This window comes from Pezoporus wallicus, unplaced genomic scaffold, assembly GCF_028554395.1.
Source record: "Pezoporus wallicus isolate ANWC-B61680 ecotype Strahan unplaced genomic scaffold, APGP_CSIRO_Pwel_v1 contig_14159, whole genome shotgun sequence".
NCBI lineage: Eukaryota > Metazoa > Chordata > Aves > Psittaciformes > Psittacidae > Pezoporus > Pezoporus wallicus.
In genome coordinates, this window is record NW_026642380.1 from 194422 (window position 1) to 216750 (window position 22329).

At 60.3% G+C, this 22329-nt stretch overlaps 1 protein-coding gene across 5 annotated transcripts; it reads left to right on the top strand.

The window, feature by feature from the left end:
- Nucleotides 1–8204: 8204 nt before the first annotated feature.
- LOC130610071 (glycine receptor subunit alpha-4) lies at nt 8205–17598 on the top strand. 5 transcript variants are annotated; one of them, XR_008974947.1, is made up of 11 exons: nt 8205–8361; nt 10880–11013; nt 11325–11392; nt 12015–12238; nt 12355–12437; nt 12596–12736; nt 12819–13033; nt 13311–13460; nt 14254–14358; nt 16603–17201; nt 17237–17598. XR_008974947.1 is itself a non-coding variant. In XM_057429650.1 (10 exons), exons 1-10 carry the CDS (start codon nt 8279–8281, stop codon nt 16888–16890), a joined length of 1491 nt encoding a protein of 496 aa, XP_057285633.1. In that variant the 5' UTR covers nt 8205–8278; the 3' UTR covers nt 16891–17598. The 5 variants fall into 5 exon arrangements, 2 of the variants coding, with proteins under 2 accessions (XP_057285633.1, XP_057285634.1); XR_008974948.1 differs by having other exon boundaries at nt 16603–17166; nt 17202–17598; XR_008974949.1 differs by having other exon boundaries at nt 16603–17166; nt 17272–17598.
- Nucleotides 17599–22329: the final 4731 nt, after the last annotated feature.

Genomic DNA, 22329 nt, shown 5'->3' on the forward strand with positions numbered 1-22329 from the left:
AGGGATGTTCCAAGGCTCGCAGGGACCCCAGGGCAAGCAGGGCTGCAGACAGAGCCCTGCCAGGTAACCCAAAGCAGAGCCCTCCTGGCTGGCACCAGCACCCAGCTCCTGCCTTCATCTGGGACCGCTGCAGCAGCTGAGATTACGCCCGAGCTGAGCTCACCTCCCCACCTAGTCACCCTTTAGAGAAGATGAGCCCTTTTGCTGTGTCTGGCTGATGTTTTCCCAGGATGAAGCAGCATTTCTAAGAGGACCAAGTTTTATAATTTGGAAGGTTCTCCCCATCCAGCCCCTGCACTGGGCTCACTGGTGTAGGGGAAGCCGTGAGCCTGGGCAGCAGAGAAGGGGGTCTGGCACCCCAGAAGCAATGCATGCAGGAGCCCCGCTGCTGCCCCCCAGCCCTCACTCAGTGCAGTGAGTCCCCCACATCAATGACAGCCTTGGGGAGATGCTGATTTTCCAGCAGATTTGCCTTTCACGTCCACTGCCTTTCTCCTTGGTTTCCTTCCTGGAGGAGGGTGAACAGATGCCTCACACTGATGTTCTCCAGGCTGTTCATTACTCTCTCGCTCTGCCACTCATGGGGTCATATTCTTGAACTGTTCTCATTTACCTTTCAGAAGATCCTGGAAGGGAAAGACAAATGTTGTTCTGCCTCCTTGGAGCTGGTGGTGCCTGAGAAGCGCAAGTACAGCTCAGGGTTGCTCTGCTTCTATTTGCCCCTGCAAAAGGAGCAGGCTCTGAAAGGCTGTAAAAGGAGGGTGCAGCAGCACCAGGGCCAGGCTCAGCTCTGGGGCACCCCCAGTGATTTCTTGCAGCAATTTGCAATGCTCAGGTCGTGTTCCTCCAAATAGACACATTGATGCTAACTCGTCCCCATGCTTTCCCTGAGCCCACAGGAGGGAGAGTGATGCTGAGGCAGCTCCTGGGTTAGTCAGGGCAGTCCCTGCACAGCAGAGATTGTGCCCGTGGTGTTTTGTCTTGGGTTTATACTCACAGAGGGAGCTTTTCCCTGTATTTCTCTCCAGAGCACAGGAAGATGCTCCTGCTCCTGCCCATCCCCATGCCAGTCCCAGCTTGCCCACATGTGCCAGGGGTGATGCTTCTCCCAGGGACCACACATCCCTCCTGTGTCCCCCCAGCAGCTGAACCCACCAGAAACAACCCACAGACACCACACAGGTTCCTCTCCCAGGGTGGCTCTGGGCATAGGGGACTCATTTGCTGCTCCAGTTGTGACATTCACAGAGGTGATGCTGCTGTGCCAGCAGCTGCACAGGGACAGGCAGCCTCGTGCCCCAGGGATGGCGAGGTGATGACGTGGGGATAGATGAGATGCCTTTGCCAGGATGCCACTTGCAACAGCGACCCCACAACAGCCACCCCAGAGCTCACAACAGCGTGAGAGGCAGAGGACAGAACTGGGGAGGAAACCTGGGGTCACACAAGGCTCCTCATAGCACCATCCTCTGAGCCACATCACCACCAACACAAGGGTGGCACCCAGCATGCTGTCAGCCCCCATCACAGCATCACCAGCACTGTGACACCCATTAGCTCCATGGGGACCACGGCAGCTCTACACCCAAGATTCCTGCTGGAAGCAGCCTGAGCTGCTGCTGTTTGTATCAGTGCAGCAGTGGGAGGATCTGCCATCTAATTAAACAAATCCTTCATCCCCACCACAGTGGCTGTGCCAGGGGGAAGCAGTGGAGGGGGCATCCATCAGAGGGGCTGGATTCTTATCCCATCTCCCCCCTGCTCGCTGCCTGATGCTGCAGATGCATAATGCTTCCAAACTTGTCCCTCCTGGGGGTCTCTTGAGGGAACAAAAATAGCCCCATCCAATTAGGCCGAGGCGGGCAGCTGCAGCTAATGCCACACAACACTGCTGCGTGTTTTGCTCCTGGTGATCTCCTTCCACTCTTCCACTGTCACGCCTGGAGATGGCTGGGGCTGAGAGCAGGAGAGCCAGGAAGGCGAGAACAGCAAACAGAGCTCATCAAACCCTGCCAGCGCTCCTGCTGTAGCAGGGATGTGCATCGCCATGGCAACTGTGGCCAAGGATGCACGGAGCACACGGGTACCCCAAAGTGGGGAGGAGACTGGGGGACCATGCTGGCCCTGTCTCCTATCCTCCACCTGCCATTGCTGATACAACACCCCTCAGCCAGGCACTGGCCATGGCATCAGTTCTGCACAGCAGCTCCTCTCCTTCCCAGGAGAGAACCATGGAGGAGAGGGGTCTTGGGGAGGCAGAGGGGGCTTGCAGTGCCAAAATCCAACAGATTTTCCCCAGAGTAATTGGAAATGCTGGAGGGAGCCAGAGCAGGGATCAGGCCAGTTCTGTCCCACCAGGACTGCCCCCTGCAGCCCATAGCAAATCCCAACCCCATCCAATTGCCATCCTCACCAAGAAGGGACATTGGGAGCAAACATGGGAGCATCCTCACCCAAGAAAGAGCTCCAAGCTTCCTTCCCCTAATTCCACTCCTGCTCCCCCAGCCTCAGGACGGAACAAGCCCACACTGAGGTGTGATCTGGGGACAAGGCAAGCAGCAAAGGGGTGACCCATGAGAAAAAAGGAGGGACACAAAGATGTCACGCTGCGAGAGCGGAGCATCCACTGAGGGTTGTACAATCTTTGCTGTTGGCCCCTAGAGTCTCACCTGACACTTATCTAGATTAAATCTCTGCCTTCAAGAGAGAAGGTCTTGCCAAGGTCACAGGACCAGCCAGTAGCACTGCTCCAGCCTTCCCTCTGTCTGTGGCTGCCTCCACACTTGCTCTATCTGCAGATACGATCCTCGTAGGTTACCCAAAGCAGAGGAGCAGGAGGCATACGGGCTATAGCCCATGGATGGGCAAAGACAAGTTAGGATCACCTATACCATGTCTTCAGGCCAGGGTGGGAGTCCCCAGCTTGTACGGGATGGGGAGGAGTACGTGAAATAACTGCCTTGACAGCCTGCGCTATCAGAAGTATGTCAGACATGTGAGGATAACAGCCTGTTAGATGAGGGGTTCATTCTGAAGAACAAGTCTTGGACTCTTCTTCGATAGCTTTCAGGAGAGCAGCATCTGAAACAGCCCACAGCCTGCACCTAGGATGCCCAAGGGCCCCAGGATGCTGTGCAGGACTCAGGCAGCCTTTGCGCAGTAGGGGGAAAGTCCTGTCATGGATGTAGACTTGGGCACAGGGTCAGATCCTGCATTTCTCATTGCCTGGCTCTGAGTGACCCACTCGTGACAGCAGAGAGGACAGAGCTGAGCTGCCCTGCACGGCAAGGAGGGTGGTGAAGATGGATGGGGCTGGCCCAGCTGGATCCTGCCCTGCTGGGACTGCCTCCAACCCTGGGAGAGGGTTGCCAAGCCTGTCCCCTCATGTGCCCCACACTCAGCTCTCCAGCCCATGCACACAAGGACAAGGTGAGGTCCCCCAATTTGATGATGCCGTATCCCCAGCTGTACAAAAGGGCTGGGAGCACATCCCTTAGCATATGCAGCACCCCACAGCCACAGTGATGGGCTGAGCTCCTCAGACCTTGCTGCCCCTTGTTAGGGCCCTGATGTAGCATCTTGCCCCCAGGCTGGTCCCCAAACGGGCCATACACACCCTGGGAAGCACCCATAGAAGCTGTGTGACCCTCTGGGATTAGCAAAGGCCCCAGTACTGGGCTGAAAACCAGCTCAGAGTGAACCCTGAGCTCCTCACATGGTAATTTGGAGACTTCTGGCTGAGTGGTTGCATGTCACAGCCTTGAGAGCGGTGCTCAGTCACCTCGAAGCAGGAGGAGGGAAGAGGTGACCTCAGTGCCTGGCTGCTTGGGGTGCAGGAAGGGCCAGCCCCATGGCCACTGTGAGGGCCACCCCAACCCCACCTGTGGGCTGCCCTTGACCGGTCCCACAGTACGGAGCATCCCTCCACCGCGGCTGCACGCATTGCTCGCCCCGTGCCGCACCAATGGCAGGGGTATTTTTAGCCTGGAAAAGCGCCACAATATCATAGAGTGACATTAGCTGGAGTGGGGACCAACGCCTCGGTTCACCTTGCAGTCTCCTCCAGGTCACCCTGCCTGGCTCACTGAGGCACTGGGTCCCTGCCAGCACCGCCACATAAGCACCAAGCACACACTGGGCTCCCCAGCATCATCACCATCCTGTCCCCTCCTTCCATGCCACGGTGCCACCTTCCACTAGGAGCAGCCTCCAACTCCCCATGACCTTCCTGGGCCACTGAGGGGATGTCCTGCCTGGTCCCACTGGTGTCTACACCCAAGCCCCTTGCCCTGCTGAGACGTAAGGAGAGTGGCGCTCTCTGCCCATGTCCTGGTGCCAGCCAAACCAAGTCTCCCAGCCAGAGCACCACCGCAGTTATCCACGCCTTAGGCACCCATTTGTCACCCTGAGGTGATTTCTGCTCCTGCTAGGGAAGGAAAGCACCCAGAGCCCATTATACAGCTTCTCCAGGAAAAGACAGGACCAGCACCGCACTGGGGAACCGGATGAATGTGCCATTAGAAGAGAACAAAGCACCCAGGCTGGGTACACATTGGGTGACCAGGGAAGGCTGCAGGCTGGGAGCAGTGAGCCATTGAGAATGTGTTGTCCATGGCATTAATTTCACACCTGATTAAAGGCCTCACAATGTTTGTTTTGGGACAGCCTGTCACCGTGTCCACCCCAGGGCTCTCCTCTCCTTGAACACAGGGAGGCTCCTATTTGTTTTGCTGCGTTCCTTGGACACAGCCAAGAGACTGTGTCTGCTGCCTCTTTCACTGCTCAGAGGATTAAAACATGGAAAGGGGAACTGGCATATCCCTAAACGAAAGGCACAGAGGCCTTGAATCTTTCCCAAGGAACAGTTTGCTCCCCAGTGCTCATTAAGCATTTAAGCAACCAGTGCAGAGCAGAAGCGCAGAGCAGCGCTAACACGCTGGCTGCAGAGCCCTCTGCGCTCAGCAACCCCGTTTCACACCTTGGCTCCTGCAAAAACATCCCAGTCCTAGGGTAAAAGGGAGAGGAGGATGTCTAGAGCCAGCTGGGTTGGCTGGGAGCCTTGGGAGAGGGGACGGAAGGCAGGAGGGAATTAGATGGGGAATGGAGGTGCCTCCTGTGTGGTGCTCTCTGATTAAAATAAGCAGTGTCAGAGAGCAGCTGCCTTTGCCCTGATGGATCTCAGAGCCATTATCCTGTCTTTGCTGGCTGAGATGCTGAGCATGTGACACCCCCAAACCTGCCCCTAAGCTGCTATCAACCCGTGCCCCGGAGCCCCTCAATCCCTCTGTGCCTGCTGGAGGGGAGCTGGAACAAGTTGCTTAAAGCCCACCACAAATCTGTGCCCACCTGAAGCTTCCGCCCCTCCTGGTGCTGCAGCATCTCCTGCCTCTGGGGTGAAGAGCAAAGCATGTTCCTTCACTCACTGCCTTCCCTCCAACGCACTCCCAAGACAGCACAAAACTGTTCACCCCCAAATGGAGCCCAAGCACCTCTCAACCTTTTCTCCAGGAAAAAAAACAACCCTGTTTTCAAGAGGTTGAATCACGCAGCCCTTCGGAATGGTGCTGTCTGCATGCGAATGCACTACAGGGTTTATCAGGCAGGATTAAATATATACAAGTGACAATGCAGGGGCTGAGCAGCAGAGAGGGGTCTGGATCCAGGCTGTGTGGACTGGCACAGCTCTCCTCCAGGTCTGGATCCAGGCAGATTAGCAGCAGGTCAGAGTCCAGCCCCATGGGAACAGCTTGACAAGGGCTCAGAGACAGCAGAGGGAAAGGGAATAACGGTATTACACTTTCCCCCTGCCTTAGCATCCCCAATCTCTGCTGCCTGCGCCTCTCCTAGGAGCAGAGCCTGGCACTGTGATGGGGACAGCTTCGGGGCAGAGACAGGGGAAGCCAATGCCAGTCCCAGCGCTGGGCACTACACCTGGCTGCTGCCCACAGCCTGGTTGTAGTGTGCTCCCTGCAGCCCGGCACTGGATGCCAGCCTCCAGGAGCCTGTTCCTGCTGGCTGGAATCTTTGCTCTCTACAGAAAAACAACCTCACACTCCTTTTTAAGGAGCACGGGGAGAAACCTGTGCTTGTCACTCCCCAAAATCCCCTGTCCGGGATGCAGCACTGTGCCCGGGGGTCCCCTGGGCACAGCCAGGCTCTGCTTTTACAGCTCCGGCTCCATCCCCCTGACCCTGTGGCAACAAATCAGCGCTGCCTTCGCTTTCCCGATGGGATGGACGCTCGCCGCCTGCGTTTTCTGTGAGCTGATTTCCAGCATGGCCTCGCTCCTCGCCGCGCTGGCTGCCTGCAGAGCTGCAGGGCGGGCAGGAGGGCTGCCCATCAGGGAGCCACGCTGACGCATCAGCTCCACCGGCCTCCCCACGGGCTTCGTTAGCACGGCCCCAGTGCCCTGCTGACTGCAGCCAAGGCTTGTGGATGGTTATTGAGAGCCCGTGCTCGTGGCCACCTGCAGAACCAGCCCCATGGCCACTCCATCCATCCTCCTCGAGGATGCAGGCACGGATGCAGGAATGCCCTGTGGGTGCCTCAGTTTCCCCAGAGGGCAGAGAGGATGCGGCTGGCTCCCCTCCTCCTGCGGTGTCAGGTCCGCTTAGCTCGGACAGCCTCTGGATGAGAAACTGTCACACAGTGTGCGCTGGCTCCTCGCCCCACGGCTCCACATCCTGCCCTGCACCTCCCAGCACCGCAGCCCCATAATGGCAATGGTAATCAGAGGAGACTTCTCCCAGCTCCTGGTGCTAGGAGAGCTGATGAGTGGGGATGAGGGCTCCTGCACGCTGCCTCACAGCTAAGTGCTTGCTGCCTACAGCCACTTGTCTTCTCCCCTGCTCTGGACAAGGTGCCCCAGGCTCGGCTTCACAGAGCCAGCCCTCGGTCATGGTGCCTCCCCACAGCAAACTCAACACGAAGCTCTGGAAATCCTCCTCTGCCTTTCCACCGAGAAGAAGGCAGCGCAGCCCTGAGCCCCTCACCTGCCCTGGGGGTACCATGCTCTTCTCCTCCACTGAGATCCTCCTCTGTGAACCCCTGCAGCAACGGCTTTGTACGACAGCTCCTAGCCATTACCAAACTGTAGTTAATACAAACAAACGAGATAGGGCAGCCACAGAAGGGTGAGCAGAAATCTGCTGGAATCATTAATTCTGTGTTTTTCTCTTTTCTTCATACTATTCATTTCCTAGAAAACTAATCAAAGACTGCCTTAGGACCAGAGGTGACTGCGGTTTGGCCGGGTGGCCCCAGGGGAGACAGCAAAGGCAGGCAAGCAGCCCAGCCCTGTCTATGCTGCCCTGGTTAACAAGCAGCTCTCCTCCTTCTACCTCAGTTTCCCCCTCCCTGGCAGCCACTGCAGCTTCCCACATCACACAGACACGACTATCCATCTTGCCTTCTCCAAGGAGCTTACCTGCCCCTACCGAGGGCTGCCCATCCGCTGAGCCTCTGGGAAACGCAACCGAAGGGGTCCCAGAGAGGGGGCTGAGCCCCAGCCTGGCTGTGGGCCGGCCCTGGGCTGCGGCCCTGAAACGAGCACCGCCAGGCCGGGCAGAGGGAGGAAGGAGCCAGGGTCCGGCTCTTCCCCTGGCACTCGGACGAGCAGTACCTCCGGAGCATCCCTCTGCCCCGGCACAGCCCTCGACACAGCACATCGCTGGTCCCAGCACATTCCTTGTCCCGGGGAGCATCCCTGAGCCTTTCAGGTCTTCTGATCCCAGCACATCCTTGGTCCCCGGAGCATCCCTCAGCACTGCACATCCCCTGATCCCAGCACAGCCATCAGCCCTTCCACATCCCTAACCCCGAGCGGGTCCCTCGATCCCATCGCCCCTCCGCACCCCCGACCCGGGGCGCGCCCCTGCCCCTCGCACCTCCCTCCCTGCGCAGCACCGGGACAGAGCCGCCCCGCACGGAGGAGCCCCGGGATGGGACGTGGGGCTCCAGGGCAGCCCCGACGGGGCGGCAGAGCTCCCCGAGCGCTGGGGAGGAGGCGGCCAGGGCGGAGAGGAGCCCCCCGCCGCCGCGCACCGCCTCCTCCCCGCCGCGGCGGGCGAGGCTCCGCCCGGCTCCCGGGGCCCGCAGCCGGCCGGCACCCACCCTGCGGCGGGCTCCCGCTCGCCCGGACTATGAGGAGCGGGGCCAGGCGAGGGGCGGCGGCAGCGGCAGCGGCCCCGGTGCGGCGAGAGCGGGAGCCGGGGAGCCGCCGCCGCCGGCCGGGTCATGCCCGTGCGCCCGGGGCGGCGGGGCTGCGGGCTGCGGCGGGATGGGCGCGCTCCGGGCCGGCGCCCTCGCCTTCCTCCTCCTCCTCTTCCTCAGCTGCTTCCTGCCCCGGCGCGGCCCGCTCAGGTGAGCGCACGGCGCGGGGGCTCGGGGCTGCGCGTCCCGCGGGGTGCCCCCCGCTCGCGGGCCGTGGGGCTGCGGGGACGCTGCTCTCCGCACCGCTCCCGCGGCACCCAGACCCTCATCCCCTCCCAGGGGAGCCACGTTTCCCCGCCGGGACCCGGGCATCATCCCCTCTCGGAGGCAGCTCTCCTGCGGGACCCGGGCGTCCCTTCCCAGACCCCACAAACCCGATCCGGACCTCTCTTCAGGGGCTGCTTCCCGCAGCCAGAACCCTCCCAGTCCCAATCCGGACCTCCCCGCAGGCTGCCAGAGCTCCCCCATATCCCTGGGACCCTGACCCAGCACCCCAGGGACCCACCAGACCTTCCCCCTCCAGCCCCAGCCAGGCTCTGCCTGTCCCCAGCAGCCCCGGCCGCGGTGCTGGGTCCCCGCTGATGCCCCTGACCCCAAGCTGGGGACCTTTGCCACGGTGGTAGAAGGGGTGATCCCAGCCAGCTGATTTCCCAGGAAGCTCCTTCTCCAGTGCTGCAAAGTCCCTATGATGCCCAGACCCTCTACCGGATTAGGGTGTCTGGGGGGGCTCATGACAATCTGTGACCCATTCCCTGTGTCACCCAGGCCAGGGGATGCCCCACATCCCATGGGTGCAGGAACAACTCTTGGCCCACTTGGATGGAATATCCAAAGCTCCCAGGTCCCTTTTTCCCAATCTGGCCATGTTGGGTGCTACCTGGGGCAAGGTGGGATGCAGGGAAGCAGGGGCCAGGCAGGGAGGGGTTGGGGGGCTGCAGCGTTCCAGGGCTGAGCCCTCTCCCTGCCTCCATCCTCCCCCACTACCCAGACAGAGCAGCTGGAGCAGTGAGGGGGAGAACCGCGGCGTCTGTGGTGGGGAGGGGGAAACGGTACCAAAATGTCTTGGTTTCACGTGTGGGGCTGCTTGTCTCGGGGTGGCATTTTTAGCCGGATGTGAGTGTTTCCCAACCCCACTATCCCCTCACTCCACAAGGTGCTGAGCTCCAGGGCCACGTTAGTGGCAGAGTCCCCTCGGGATCAGGACCCAGGGCTGTGCCCAGGGGCTCTGTGTCTCAATGGCCCTGCCAGTGACACCGCTGGAGGTGGCTGCACCGGGGTGTTCCTGCACCCGTGCAGTCCTCGATGTGCGAGCATCGCAGGGGCTGCAGCTCAGCCGAGCCTCCTCAAAGAGCCTTCCTCCCACATGCTCCAGGGGAGAACCCTCATCTTCCTTTCCAACGGAGGAGGAAACCTGCACAGATGTGTGGCAGGCAGAGGTCTGACTTAACTCCTTGTTCTCCTGGCCTCTCACAGCCCTCCTCCCAAAGGTCCACCTTCCTAATGCAGGTCCTGGAGGGCAAATTTCTCCTGCCAGGACCAGCATCAGGTTCTCCCTGCCGCCTATCTCCAATTAAGGAAAACATGCCTGGCTGGATCATTTGGGGATGGTCCCTGTGGCCATTTCTGGCTGGCAAAGGATGCACATAAGCCCCTCCAGGATGAGCCCTGCTCCCCTGAGAGGAAGTAGGAAGAGGTGTGTTGGTAGGAACAAGGAGGTAGGAAGAAGGAGCCCAGGGGGTCCCAGCTCCCAGCATCATCCTCTTGCTTGAGATAATGGGGTTGCAGCTCCAAACAGGAGTAGGACCCACCTGGGCATGGCCCTGGTGGGGTTATGAAGCAGTGTGCAGCAGCACCAGCAGCGTGCTCAAAGCTCCCTCTGTGTCTGAGGTCTCTGGCTAGTTCCTCTCCATCACAGCCACATGCCTGGCAATGTGGTGAGCGAGCGTCTCTCGCATTGTTCCTTGGAATGATCATTATAGACTGATAGAAGGAGAGAAGTTGGCAGGCTGAGATGTGTGCATGAAAACAGCCCCCCAGGGTCAGTTTAAATAAGTCTCCATCATCTTTGGGAGCGCTGCGTCGGAGAGATTTTGTCAGTTCCATACCATGGCCAGTGCAGAGGTGGGCTTTGCTGCTCCACTCCTGCCACATCCTCTTGCCTACTGGCAAGGTGTCACAGCCCAGCTGTGCTCCTGGGCACCTCCTCAGTCATTCCAGGCCAGCCCATGGTTGTGTCCTCAGGCCCTCGAAACAACGAGTCCCTGCCAGGCAGGGTATGGATGTTTGCTCAGCAGCTCAAGCCAGGGCTGGTGATTGAACCCAGGGGAACCATCCACACTTTGCACCTCCAGCACAGGCACAGAGCCTGGCTGCCGGGCACAAGGCCACTGCCTGCTGTGCCCTGTCCCCACCACAGCCCTGGAGCTGCGAGGAACCTGTCCCCAAACATCCTATCAGGGGACACAGCGGGTAGGGGGACAGGCAAAACACAGGCATGTGGCACTCAGGCTGTGACAGAGAGGGGATAACAGTGGGAGCAGGTCCTGGGTCAGCACACTGATGGCACTGGAGTGGATGCGATGTGGGCACAGCCGCTTCCCTGGGCTCTGGCACTGCAGGGTGCTGAGATGTGCCTGCAGACAGCTCCCCTGCCTCCTCTGCCCCGCAGGCTGGTCTCAGGGCGGGAGGAAATCAAAGCTGCTTCCCGAGGCTCACCCCAGCCCATGTCACCTTCTGATTTCCTGGACAAGCTTATGGGACGAACGTCAGGGTATGATGCCCGGATTCGACCCAACTTCAAAGGTAAGGGAAGGACATGAGGCTCCCAAACCTGGCAGAGACCCACACTTAAGGCTGCCCAAAACCAGGGAATAGGCAAGTGTTGGTAGGACCCTGACCCCCATCCCAACACCCTCCCTGTGTGCAATCCCAGTGCCCTGCATGTGCCCGCTGTGCGTGGGTATAGTGGGGTTCACACCAACACCCTGTGGGGGGCCCTCAGCAGGCAGGGGATGCTCGTGTGCATCCATTCACACAGTGCACGCAGGAGGGGGTTTTCTGCCCTGCACATCTCCATGGCCAGCAGCAAGAGGAGGCTTCACCCTGTTTTTCAGGTCCACCCGTCAACGTGACCTGCAACATCTTCATCAACAGCTTCGGCTCCGTCACCGAGACCACCATGGTGAGGGCTTTGCTGGCACAAGGGGGCTCCTGTCCCAGTGGTTCTGACAGTGGGGGGGGCACAGGTCCTGGTGACCAAGCCTGTGGCTGTGTTTACAGGGGTCCTGCGAGCCCTGGCACCACAGTGGGGACACAGCAAATGGCTGTGGCTTTTCCAGGATCACTCAACCAGAGCCGGGCTTTGTGGGCCCCACTCCTGTGCCTGAGCTGGGTCACAGTGTGGCAGGCTCAGCGGGTGCCATACAACCCAAGCGATCTCTGTGTCCCCATCATCCCAGCCTCCCCGTGTGCATGAGGAAGCCCCAGGGCTAGAAATTCCCTCTTGGTGCTGCTGCAAAGCCTTAATGCCATAAACTGCCACATCAGCCCCCTGCAGAGCCCTGCAACAAACACTGCAGGCAGCAGCTGCTGGTCCTCCTCCTCCTCCCAGCGCTGTGGCTTTCATGTCAACAGCATGGGAAGGCTCCTGACCTGCCCCTGCCCGCCCGTGGTTAGTGCCAGGCAGGCAGCTCCTGCAGGGCTGAGGCCCCTCCACCTCCTTCTCCATCCCACCTTCCCCTTCCATCTCCTCCTCCTCGGGCCCTACGAGGTGTTCGCAGCTGACGTGGTGCCCCCCGCCCCAGGACTACCGGGTGAACGTGTTCCTGCGGCAGCAGTGGAACGACCCCCGCCTGGCTTACCGCGAGTACCCAGACGACTCCCTGGACCTCGACCCCTCCATGCTCGACTCCATCTGGAAGCCAGACTTGTTCTTTGCCAACGAGAAAGGGGCCAATTTCCACGAGGTCACCACCGACAACAAGCTGCTGCGCATCTTCAAGAACGGCAACGTGCTCTACAGCATCAGGTAGGACCCTGCTCCTCCGGTGCGGTGCCTGGGCAGGGAGGTGAAGCTTCCTTTTCGTTCCCCCTGCCAACTGTCCCAGCCCCCAGCAACCCCCTCATTTTCTCTGCCTCCTCCAGGCTGACTCTGATCCTGTCCTGCCCCATGGACCTCAAGAATTTTCCCATGGACATCCAGACATGCACCATGCAGCTGGAGAGCTGTGAGTACCTGGGGGGGGGTCAAGCTTTGCTTTGCCCCCTCCATCACCTTCCATCCCATCCATCTGAGGGAGGTGAAGAGGAAGGAATGATCATTCAGGGTGGGGATGAGCAGGGTGCCTCTTCTACCTTGTCCCATGGCTCCTTCCATCCCCTCCAGTTGGCTACACCATGAATGACCTCATCTTCAAGTGGTTGGAGGAGCAGGAGGCTGTGCAGGTGGCAGAGGGCTTGACGCTTCCGCAGTTTATCCTCAGGGATGAGAAGGACCTGGGCTATTGCACCAAGTACTACAACACAGGTAGGGGGCCTCAGGGACCTGCTGCCACCCTTTCGCCATGTCCCAAGGGTCCCTCTCACCCATCAGGCTGCCATTCCTATAGGCAAGTTCACCTGCATCGAGGTGAAGTTCCACCTGGAGAGACAGATGGGTTACTACCTGATCCAGATGTACATCCCCAGCCTGCTCATCGTCATCCTCTCCTGGGTCTCCTTCTGGATCAACATGGATGCAGCACCGGCCCGGGTGGGCTTGGGCATCACCACTGTGCTCACCATGACCACACAGAGCGCTGGCTCCCGCGCCTCCCTGCCCAAGGTCAGTGCCGGCTCCATGCTGGGCTCTTGAGCTGCAGCCTGACCAGGGAACATGGGCTGCCCCCAGCGTCCCAAGGGCAGCATTCCCTTGGGGATGGCTGGCTCCATAGCTGGACAGCTATGCAGTGAGCAGGAACATGGTGCTGCTCGGCTGGGCAAGCTCTGACCCATGTGTCCTACCTAAGAGGGCCTCTGTGTCCCTTGCAGTGGGGTGAAGTGGGGAGGGACAAAACGAGGCAGGGGGCAGCAGGTCCCTGAGCCCCATCACATCCCCGCAGGTCTCCTATGTGAAGGCCATTGACATCTGGATGGCCATTTGCCTGCTCTTTGTCTTCGCTGCCCTGTTGGAGTACGCAGCCGTCAACTTCGTCTCCCGCCAGCACAAGGAGTTCATGCGCCTGCGCCGGCGCCAGCGGCGCCAGAGAATGGTGAGTCCTTCCCACCATGGACATCTGCCCATCCTCAGCCACTGAGGGGACAGCCTGGGGCTGCAGGGACAGTTTAGCCCCAGGACAGGGCTGTGTCCCACTGCCCAGGGCTTGCAGCCAGCCCCTCCGGCACAACAAGGACCCGGGGGCATCGCAGTGCTTCTGCCTGCCTGAGCAGCACAGTGCAGAGCACCCATGGGTGCCCCAGCACAAACACACCCATGGTGCCATCCTCCTCCTGCCAGCACATCCTCGGGTTCTGCTTCTCTAAAGAAGCAGAACAATTAGCTGCAAGGGTGGGTGAAACAGCCTTTCCCCTTACCTGCAGCATCAACGCTGGGCTCCTCACTGTGGTGAGGGTGATGAAGCATCAAGGGGACCCGGCAGCGTCCAGGGACAGGGTCTGGGCTGCAGAAGGGAATGCAGCAGGTCCTGGAGAGGAAGGGTTCCATGCTGCAGGACAACCCTCTCCTCCATCAGCCCATCAGGGGAAGACACGTGGCTCCCCCACTCTCATTTCCTTACCATAACCACACCATGAGGCACCAGACCTCCGTGGAAAACACAAGTACACACACACCACATGGGCTCGCAGCGTCCTGTGCAGCCAAACCCCTTCAGCACATGCTGAAGATGGATCCCGGTGTCTGGGCAGGCCTGACCCACAGAGCACCCATCTCCTCCCCCCCATCCCCATCCCGGTGCCCTGAGCCCCTGTCCCCGGGGCCGGGGCAGAGCCGTGGGTCACCCATTGTCCTGTTTCTGTTTGGTGCTCACTGTGGGACACCAAAAGGTCCTGAGCAGCGGCACGGGCAGCCTGGAGTCCCTGCGGCAGGCGAGCGGCCGGCACGGCGGCGAGCACACCTACACGACGCTCTCACAGCTCTCCAGCTCCCGGGTAAAGCACAAGCCCCCAGCAGCGCCCCACAGGGCAGAGCACCCCCAGCCAGCCTCACCCCCGTTACCCAAAGCAGCTCCCTGCAGGAGCTGGTCCCAGCGGCTTGGAAGAAGCAGGGCAGTGATTTATTTGCACAGCGCGTGTGCCCATAGGATGGAGCTGCTGCTCCCTGGGCTGAAAACAGGTTTGAGAGTGGTGGGAACAGGTTTGAGCTGTGGAGGCACCCCCATGCTGGGCCTCAGTTTGCCTTTCCATAAAGCAGGAGCAGCACAGCTCTCTTTGCAGAGGGGCAAGTGATGCTGGGGCAGACTGATGGCTGCTCCTGGACTGTGCTCATCTCTAGCAGGGTGAGGGCTCTGCCTGGCCTGGCACAGGCAGGTTTGAGGTACTGGGCTGTCCCAAGCCTTCTCTCCACCACCCATAGCCCTTGTATGCCAGGAGAGGCTTCCCAGCTTTCAGTAGCATATTCCCTTACTCCTTGCCTTTCACAGCCCCTGAGCATGGCTACCAGAGATGAGCACCCACCAGCCAGGGCAGGGAAGTGGGGAGCTCTGCTGAGCCCAGGAACCATGTGCTGGCTTAAACCAGACCAAAGCGCAGCTGTCCTGGGGTGTAGCATCGCAGGGATGCACCAGGAGCATCCAGAGATGCTGCACAGACCCCACAAAGAAGGGCTCGGGAAGTTCCTTGCACCCAGCCCCAATAAGCACCGTGGGGCTGCCCCAGCCCAGGGGGGACCCATATGGGAGGAGCAGCACTCTCAGTCTGGATCTCCTCCCCCGGATGCCCTGGCAGGCCCTGCTGTCTCTCTGTGCCAAGGGAATAGCTGCAGCCTCCTCACCGCGTTCCCCAGGGCTGCTGCAAGCGCTTAGCCTAGGGCAGGAGAATAAAACCCTGCTGCAAATGCGAGCTAATCTCAGCAATTTGAGCTGGTGCTGCTCTTCCCACCGAGAGATCTTGCTTAGCTGGTGGATTGCTGAGTTAAATAAAGATGCCAGAGCGCACGCTCTCCGCATGACAGCCCCCTTGCCGGCTGAGCGCCTGCGGGGGCTGAGCGCAGCGAGGAGGCTCAGTGCCCCTCCGGATGGCACTGGGGATCCAGCACCAGGGCTGTGCACGGCCAAGGCATGAGGCACGGAGCCAGCCTGCAGCACTCCCTAAGAGCAGGGACCCACCGCAACCACATACGGCACCAGTAGGGCGGGGAGGCGGATGAGACACAGACCAAATGAGTGGCCCGGGGGCTCGGCGAGAAGAGAGGGAATGAAGGCTTGTACGTGCTGGTCCCTTGCCTAATCTTTGCGCACACAGCTTCCCCCGAGGATAAACGAGTGTGATGAGGAAAGGGGCTGTCAGCGGGGAGGAGCGTGGCCGGTACCCGAGGGGCTGCGAGGGCAGCGGGGCTGTGTTGTGAGTGATGGCAACGGGCTGCGGCCCACGGGTGAGGGCGGGCACCCGGCTCTCATGGCATTCTTGGAGGCTTGATCATGGGCATGCAGCCCCGTGGGCATGGTGTCCTCCCTGCAGCACCCACCAGCTTAGAGCAGGGGGGGGGTGAGCAACAGCAGAGGGAGTAGCAAGCAGTCCAGCTCTCTCATCCTTCCTCCTCTGCTGCACCGGGCAGCTCCTGCCAAGCTCCTACAGGGAGAAACATGTTCTGGGACCTTGGATTGACTGAGGGGCCCTGCAAGCCCTGGTGGCAGCCAGGCTCCTGCATCCCTGCCCAGCTGTGCTCCAGCAAGCTGCCCGCCCACTTCACCAGCACAAGCACGCTTGCACCCTGCTGTCACAGCAGTGCCCGCACCCCCAAGCTCCCAGCACCCCAATGCACTCTGTACTCTTATGCCCTGCACCCCCATGTATCCAAACCACTCCTTCCAGTTTACCTCTGTCCCTGGAGCTGCCGGAGAGCCGGGCTTCCCAAGGCCTCTAGCCAGGGCTGGGAAGAGGCTGTGGGGATCAGTGTGGGGCTGCCAGGGTTGGGGTTACCCTTGGATGCACCCTTAAAACACATGTCGGATGAGCAGCACGCACACTGCTGCCTGCCTCTGCCTGCAGCCTGCTGGCCCCATGCTTTCAGACATCCCTCTTCAGTTTGGGATGCCTGCAATAGCACCTAACCTTGTGCTGTGCACTTCCATGATTGTATTGCCCAGCGGGTGGGTGCATAGGACATGCAGCCACAAGCTCCTGCTCACCCTGCAGCACCGGCACCCACAGGGTGACAGCCTTTCCCTTCTCCAGGAGGAAGAGCTCGTCCGTGAGAGCCGCTTTTACTTGCGAGGCTATGGGCTGAGCCACTGCCTGCAGCCGAAGGATGGGGCTGGGGAGGGCCCCGGCATCTACAGCCCCCCCCCAGCCGGGATGCTGCTGCGGGAAGGGGAGAGCCTCCCCCGGCGCTACATCGACCGGGCCAAGCGCATCGACACCATCTCCAGAGCTGTCTTCCCCTTCACCTTCCTGGTCTTCAATATCTTCTACTGGGTCGTCTACAAAGTGCTGCGCTCAGAGGACATCCACTCTGTGCCCTGAGGGCTGGAAAAGCAGGACTGCCTCTTGGTCTGCCCCCTCAGTGCGCGTGGGTGCCATGAGCTCAGCCAGAACCATGTTTCCCTCTGTCCTGGAGCAGTGGCACAGCCAGGCTGGGCCTCAGAGCCTGAACATATGGCAGCCCCCATGTCCCTTTGGATGCTGGGGCACTGAGGAGGTGGGGACAGCAACCCCAGGTTTGAAAAAGGAACCCTTCCTGACTCCTGCATGGCATCAACTCTGGGCACCCAGGGATGCTGTGCTGCTGGGGAGCCTCAGGTACCCAGGGATGCTGTGCTGCTGGGGAGCCTCAGGTACCCAGGGATGCTGTGGTGCTCAGGAGCCTCAGGTACCCAGGGATGCTGTGCTGCTGGGGAGCCTCAGGTACCCAGGGATGCTGTGCTGCTATGGTACAAGGGAGCTCCTGGTACTCCGGGATGCTGCACAGCTGGTGATCAGCAAACACCACCTTCCAATCAAACACCCCCCACCTCTTCCATGTCAGGCTGCTGCTTCTCCAGGCTGCATCACTGGGCCATGGGCCACAAGCAGCCAGATGAGAAGCTGCAGTTCCCTATGGGTTGCAGGTAAAAGCAAGCAGCACCCCTGCCTGCACCCAGACTGTGTGTGGTGCTGGCTATGGCCCCATAGCCCCCAGTCCATCAACAGACAGGCCCCCAGCCAGCTCCAGCACACAGTGCAGTGGGTCAGGGATGCTTCCTTCCCTGCAGAGTCCAAGGCTGCCAATGGCTGTGGCAGGGCTGCGGCAGGGACACTGAGCAGGAGGCTCCGTTTCTGCTGGGAAAACACCAGCCCTGGGGCAGCAGTAGGGGAGCCTGAGGTCTCGCTGATGGTGAAGGGGCACAGATGGCCGTTGCAGCTGCTGATGGGTACCACTTGGCACCAGAGAGCTGGCACTGCACTGCCTGCAGGGTAGGGCCCACCGCCCATCTGATGATGGGATGAAAGTAATGGGGATAGCTGCAGCAGTGCCTCTGGAGGAATAGTGAGTGGTGGCACCCCCAGACCGCTGCATTCCCGCAGCCCCACGGTGCCAGCAGAGAGCCTGAGGTGAAAACTGCTTCGTTCCCCTGCTTCCTCTACACACTGGTGCTCGGGTGCAGCATTCCCTGGGCAGGTTCGCCCCTGCTGCTCCTCCACTGGAGAGGAGAGCATCTGAAACCTCGACAAGACAAGCTCAGCAAGGCTGCCAGCCCTCCAGACCTGGATATCCTTCATGCTTAGCAGGAAATAAAAGCAGTAGGTGATGTTTATGTAGGTCCTACAGACAGAAATGTGTTGATGCTCTCCTTTGCCCCTGCTCACGGCCAGCCTGGGCAGACCCGCATCCCGGCAGGGTCTGTCCCTCCACGGCCCCAAGTGCAGGAGAGGGCCCAGGGTCTTGCAGGCAGGTCAGCATGGAAATGGGATTCACCCTTTTCCTTGGAGGCTGTACTATGGCATGGCGAGGGCCCCAGTGACCTAACTGTGATGGCAAAAGGGGCTCTGTGGGGCAGGGGGACATGGGTAGGAGGCCAGCACTGCTTGAGAAGCCATACCTGGACAGAAACCCCCACCACGGCCATTAGGGACCCCGCTCCTCGGGCAGGCATCACCCTCTCCCTGCATGACTTCAGGGAGCAAAGGCTCCCCCCCCTCACTCCCTCAACCCCTCAGTCCCAGCTGCATGCACCCATTTCACAGACAGGACAAGCAGAGGAGAACCAGCCCAGGCCATGCCCAGGACCCACCAGGATGGGCTGAGCCAGCTCCATCCATCCCATTGCCACCGCTGTGCATGCCGTCATGGGGGTCACCGTGGGGCTGCACTGTGTGTCCGGGCCAGGCTTTCGAGCCTTGGTTTTGGGGAGAGGCCCCATTTGGAGGTGGAGGAAGGGGTGCACCTCTTGTCCTTGGCTCACTCAGCCCTGGCCCCCCCAAGGCAGTGCTGAGCAGAGGTGCCAGCGGGCACCCAGCACCCGCAAGCACTGGCAGCCCATCCACCCTCCAGAAGCGGTGGGTTTTTAAACAGCATCAACCTTCCTACATACAGACATGAATAAATAAAGCCTTTCTGGGATTTTCAGTGGTGTGCTGGGGGGTTGTGTCTGCCAAGGACCCCGCGGCCAGCTCCAGCATCCCTCACGTGTGGGGGGGATGCAGGGATGAAGGCACAACAGCCCTGTGGGGACAGCCCTGCAGTTACACCCAGATGTTGTTATTACACCCAGCTACCCTCGCCTCCACACGTGTCCTTTCTGACATGGTGGTGACTGTCGGGTTTTATCTCACTCATAGGAGATGCCACAGAGGTGGGCAGGAGCCCCCCGTGAATTCTTACTCCCAAACCCCCTCACTTCCCCCCCCAGCGCCAGCTCTGTGGGGTGCTTCCGCAGCTCTTTTCACCCTGACCAGGGGACAGGACCCACAACGGGGCAGATGTGGGGCTGGAAGGGGGGCTCCAGCTCCACACTGGAGCTCAGACACCCAGACACGGGCGAGCACCCCAAGGGCTGAACCTCCCTGCACGGCCCCTTAGTGCCAGCCTGCTGGGCAGGCGCCAGCCTTACAGCGCTGCCAGCTGTGCTGGGGGGGGGGCTTACGCCAGCCCCACAGTGCCCCCAGTGCCACCCGGGGCCGGCGCTGTTGTCCCCAGCTGGCGCAGGGGCAGGCAGAGCCCGCAGCTGAGGGCTGCGCTCCCGAGCAAGCATCAATCTCCCTCTGTCCTCCCAGCCAAGCGGCTCTGTTGGTACCTCGCAGCCCTGTCGCCCGCCTGGGCTCTGCTGGGGCAAGGAGGAGAGAAAGCAAGGTGCACCCATGGTGGTGTTCTCTAAATGGGACAAACTAACCCCCCCCCCCATGAGGTCTGGGTGCTGCACCCACCCCAGACATCGAGAGGATGCAGCTGAGAGGACCAGCGTGGTGTGCCCAGTTTCTGCACTCTCTGCTCGCCTTTCTCTTCCTTACCAAACAGGTCTGGGCAGCCTGCATCTGTTTGGAGATAAGTGCTGGGGTCTGCCCTAAGCCACCTGGCTCTGGGAATTGGCACCTCCTGGGAAATGGAAGTGGCAGAACACCCTTTCCTTAAGATAAAGCCCCTCGGTAGGGCTGCCAGTGCCCTCCAGCACACAGCGCCAGCAGATCCCTGCGGACAGCAGCTGTGCCCAGGCTGGAGGTGCTGAGCCCCAAGCCCTCCTGCAGGTCACAGCAAGGCCAGAGGCCAACTCAGGTAGTTCTGTCCCCTACCTTTGGATGGATTTGACTTTCCATTTCCTGCCCGAGGATGTGCACTGGGGGACACATCCCAGCCACCATGGGAAGCAGCTGTGGGCACGGGACCAACACCCCTGGCCAGGTTAATGGCTGGTTTAAATAGAAGTTAATGGAGTTCCAGCAGGGTAACGGGACTCCCAGACAGTAAAATGAGCATCATCAGCTTCCTGACAGCAGCATGCCCAGTGCTGGGTGGCCACAGGCACACACACAGGTTTGGGCAGCATGGCCCCTCATCAGCCCCAAGGGCTCCCTGGGGCACCTGCATGGGGCCAAGGAATCACAGATTGGTTTGGGTCGAAAGGGACCTTAGAGCTCCCCCAGCTCCAACCCTGCCATGAGCAGGGACACCTTCCACTAGAGCAGCTTGCTCCAAGCCCTGTCCAGCCTGGCCTCGAACACTGATGCCAGCCAGGCTCCCCTGCCAACCACAGAGGGTCTGATCCTGCTGGAGCCAAGCTCTGCTGCTGTGCTTGGAGGCACGGCAATGCCAAACCTTTCCCCTCCCTCAGCAGGGGCTCCAGCCCTGTCCGCAATCCACCCCATCCACATGGACCGATGCCTGCTGATGCTGTGTGGGACAGCAGGTTTGGAGCCCAGCGAGTTCCCTGCAGCAAGAAGAGCAGCAGGTTACCAGGGCTCTGAGCACCCCATGCCCTTCACACACTGCCCAGGTTTGGGTTTTCTAAAGGCAAACACCAAGCTCCAAAGTCAGCAACGAGTCCTGAGCGAGCCAGGGACAGTGAGTAGCAAGTGAAGCACCAGGAGCTGCACTGGCAGCGCGTGCCGCTGCAAGCCGGTCATGCCATAAAGCATGGGGCCCTCACAGGACCTTGGAGACGCTGTGGGTCAGGATCCATCCACCACAGGGAAGGTGCGGGTGTGGGGCACTCACACAGTGCGGCTGTGCCGGCCCCGAGCCCTCAGCACAGCTTTGCCAGTGCTGTCCCCCGGGCAGAGGAGCCCCAGGAGCCAAAGGGCACTTTGCCCCAGCACAGCCCTGCCACCTAAGCAGGAGCATCACCGCAGCCCATCACCTCCACCAGCGCCCTGCTAAACCCCACAGCCACATCCACACCCCTGGCATTGCTCTGGGGCCAGCCTGCACATACACAGGCCATGGGGCACTCCACGTGCTCCCCCAGCCCAGCGGGTGTTCGTGAGACAGGTACCTCCATGGGCAGGCAGGACCCCTGGGAAGGGGCAGTGAGGGAAGGCTGGAAGGTGGAAACCAGCAGGGATCAGCCCTGCAGTGCTCCTAAACTGTGGGATAGGGGAATATGGGAAAACTGCATGGCTCTGGGCTGTGGTTTTACACAAGAAAAAACAAAGCAATGAGGTTTTCCAGCCCCAGAGTGGCTGGTTTTGGCCGACTCGGAGAAGCCTCTGCGCTTCAGCCCCTCAAGGGGCAGGGGGAGGACCCCAACACTGAAACAAGGAGCAATTATCAAACCACGGGCTCTGAAGAGCTTTTGTTCCCTGGCTGCTGCAGCGCAGGGATCGGAGGACACCTAGCGAAGTGCCTCGATGGCCTCACACACCAGCGGCACCCAGAGGCCAAAGATGGGGCAGCCCCGGCCCTGCAGCGGCCGCATCCTGCTCCCATCTTCCTGCTGGGGCAGGAACCGCGATGAGAGCTCCAGCAGGGCTGCAGGGGCTGATCCAGCCCTGGGGGAGATCCACAGGGGTGAAGAATCAGCTCCTTTCCCATTTTCCATTGCTCTCACTGCTGCCCTGGCAGTGAGAGCCTCCATGCTCCCAATAGGCCACACGTGCTGCTGCTGTGTGAATCCTACAAACACAAGCATTAAATCTGGGGCTCATCTCAGAAACGCTGACGGGGATGCAGGTGCCCCTTACAGCTTCCCGAGTCCTGCTGACACCAGCACTGCCCAGTCCCAGAGGTTCACATCTCAACTCCCAGTCAAGCTGATTATACTGGTGCAAATAGGGCAATGCCCAGTTACTATGATTTGCATGAAGAGAGACCATAGTCTTTGCAAAGATCTGCATGGGCACAGGCACCCCAGGCAGATGTGCTGAATCCTACCCTGCAGGGATCCCACAAGCAGGCAGAGCAGCAGCAAACAGCCTGGCCATACCCATTACCCCATGCATCAGCCTCTTGCCAGTGCTGGATAGCTTCAGTCTGACCCTTGTATCCCTGCA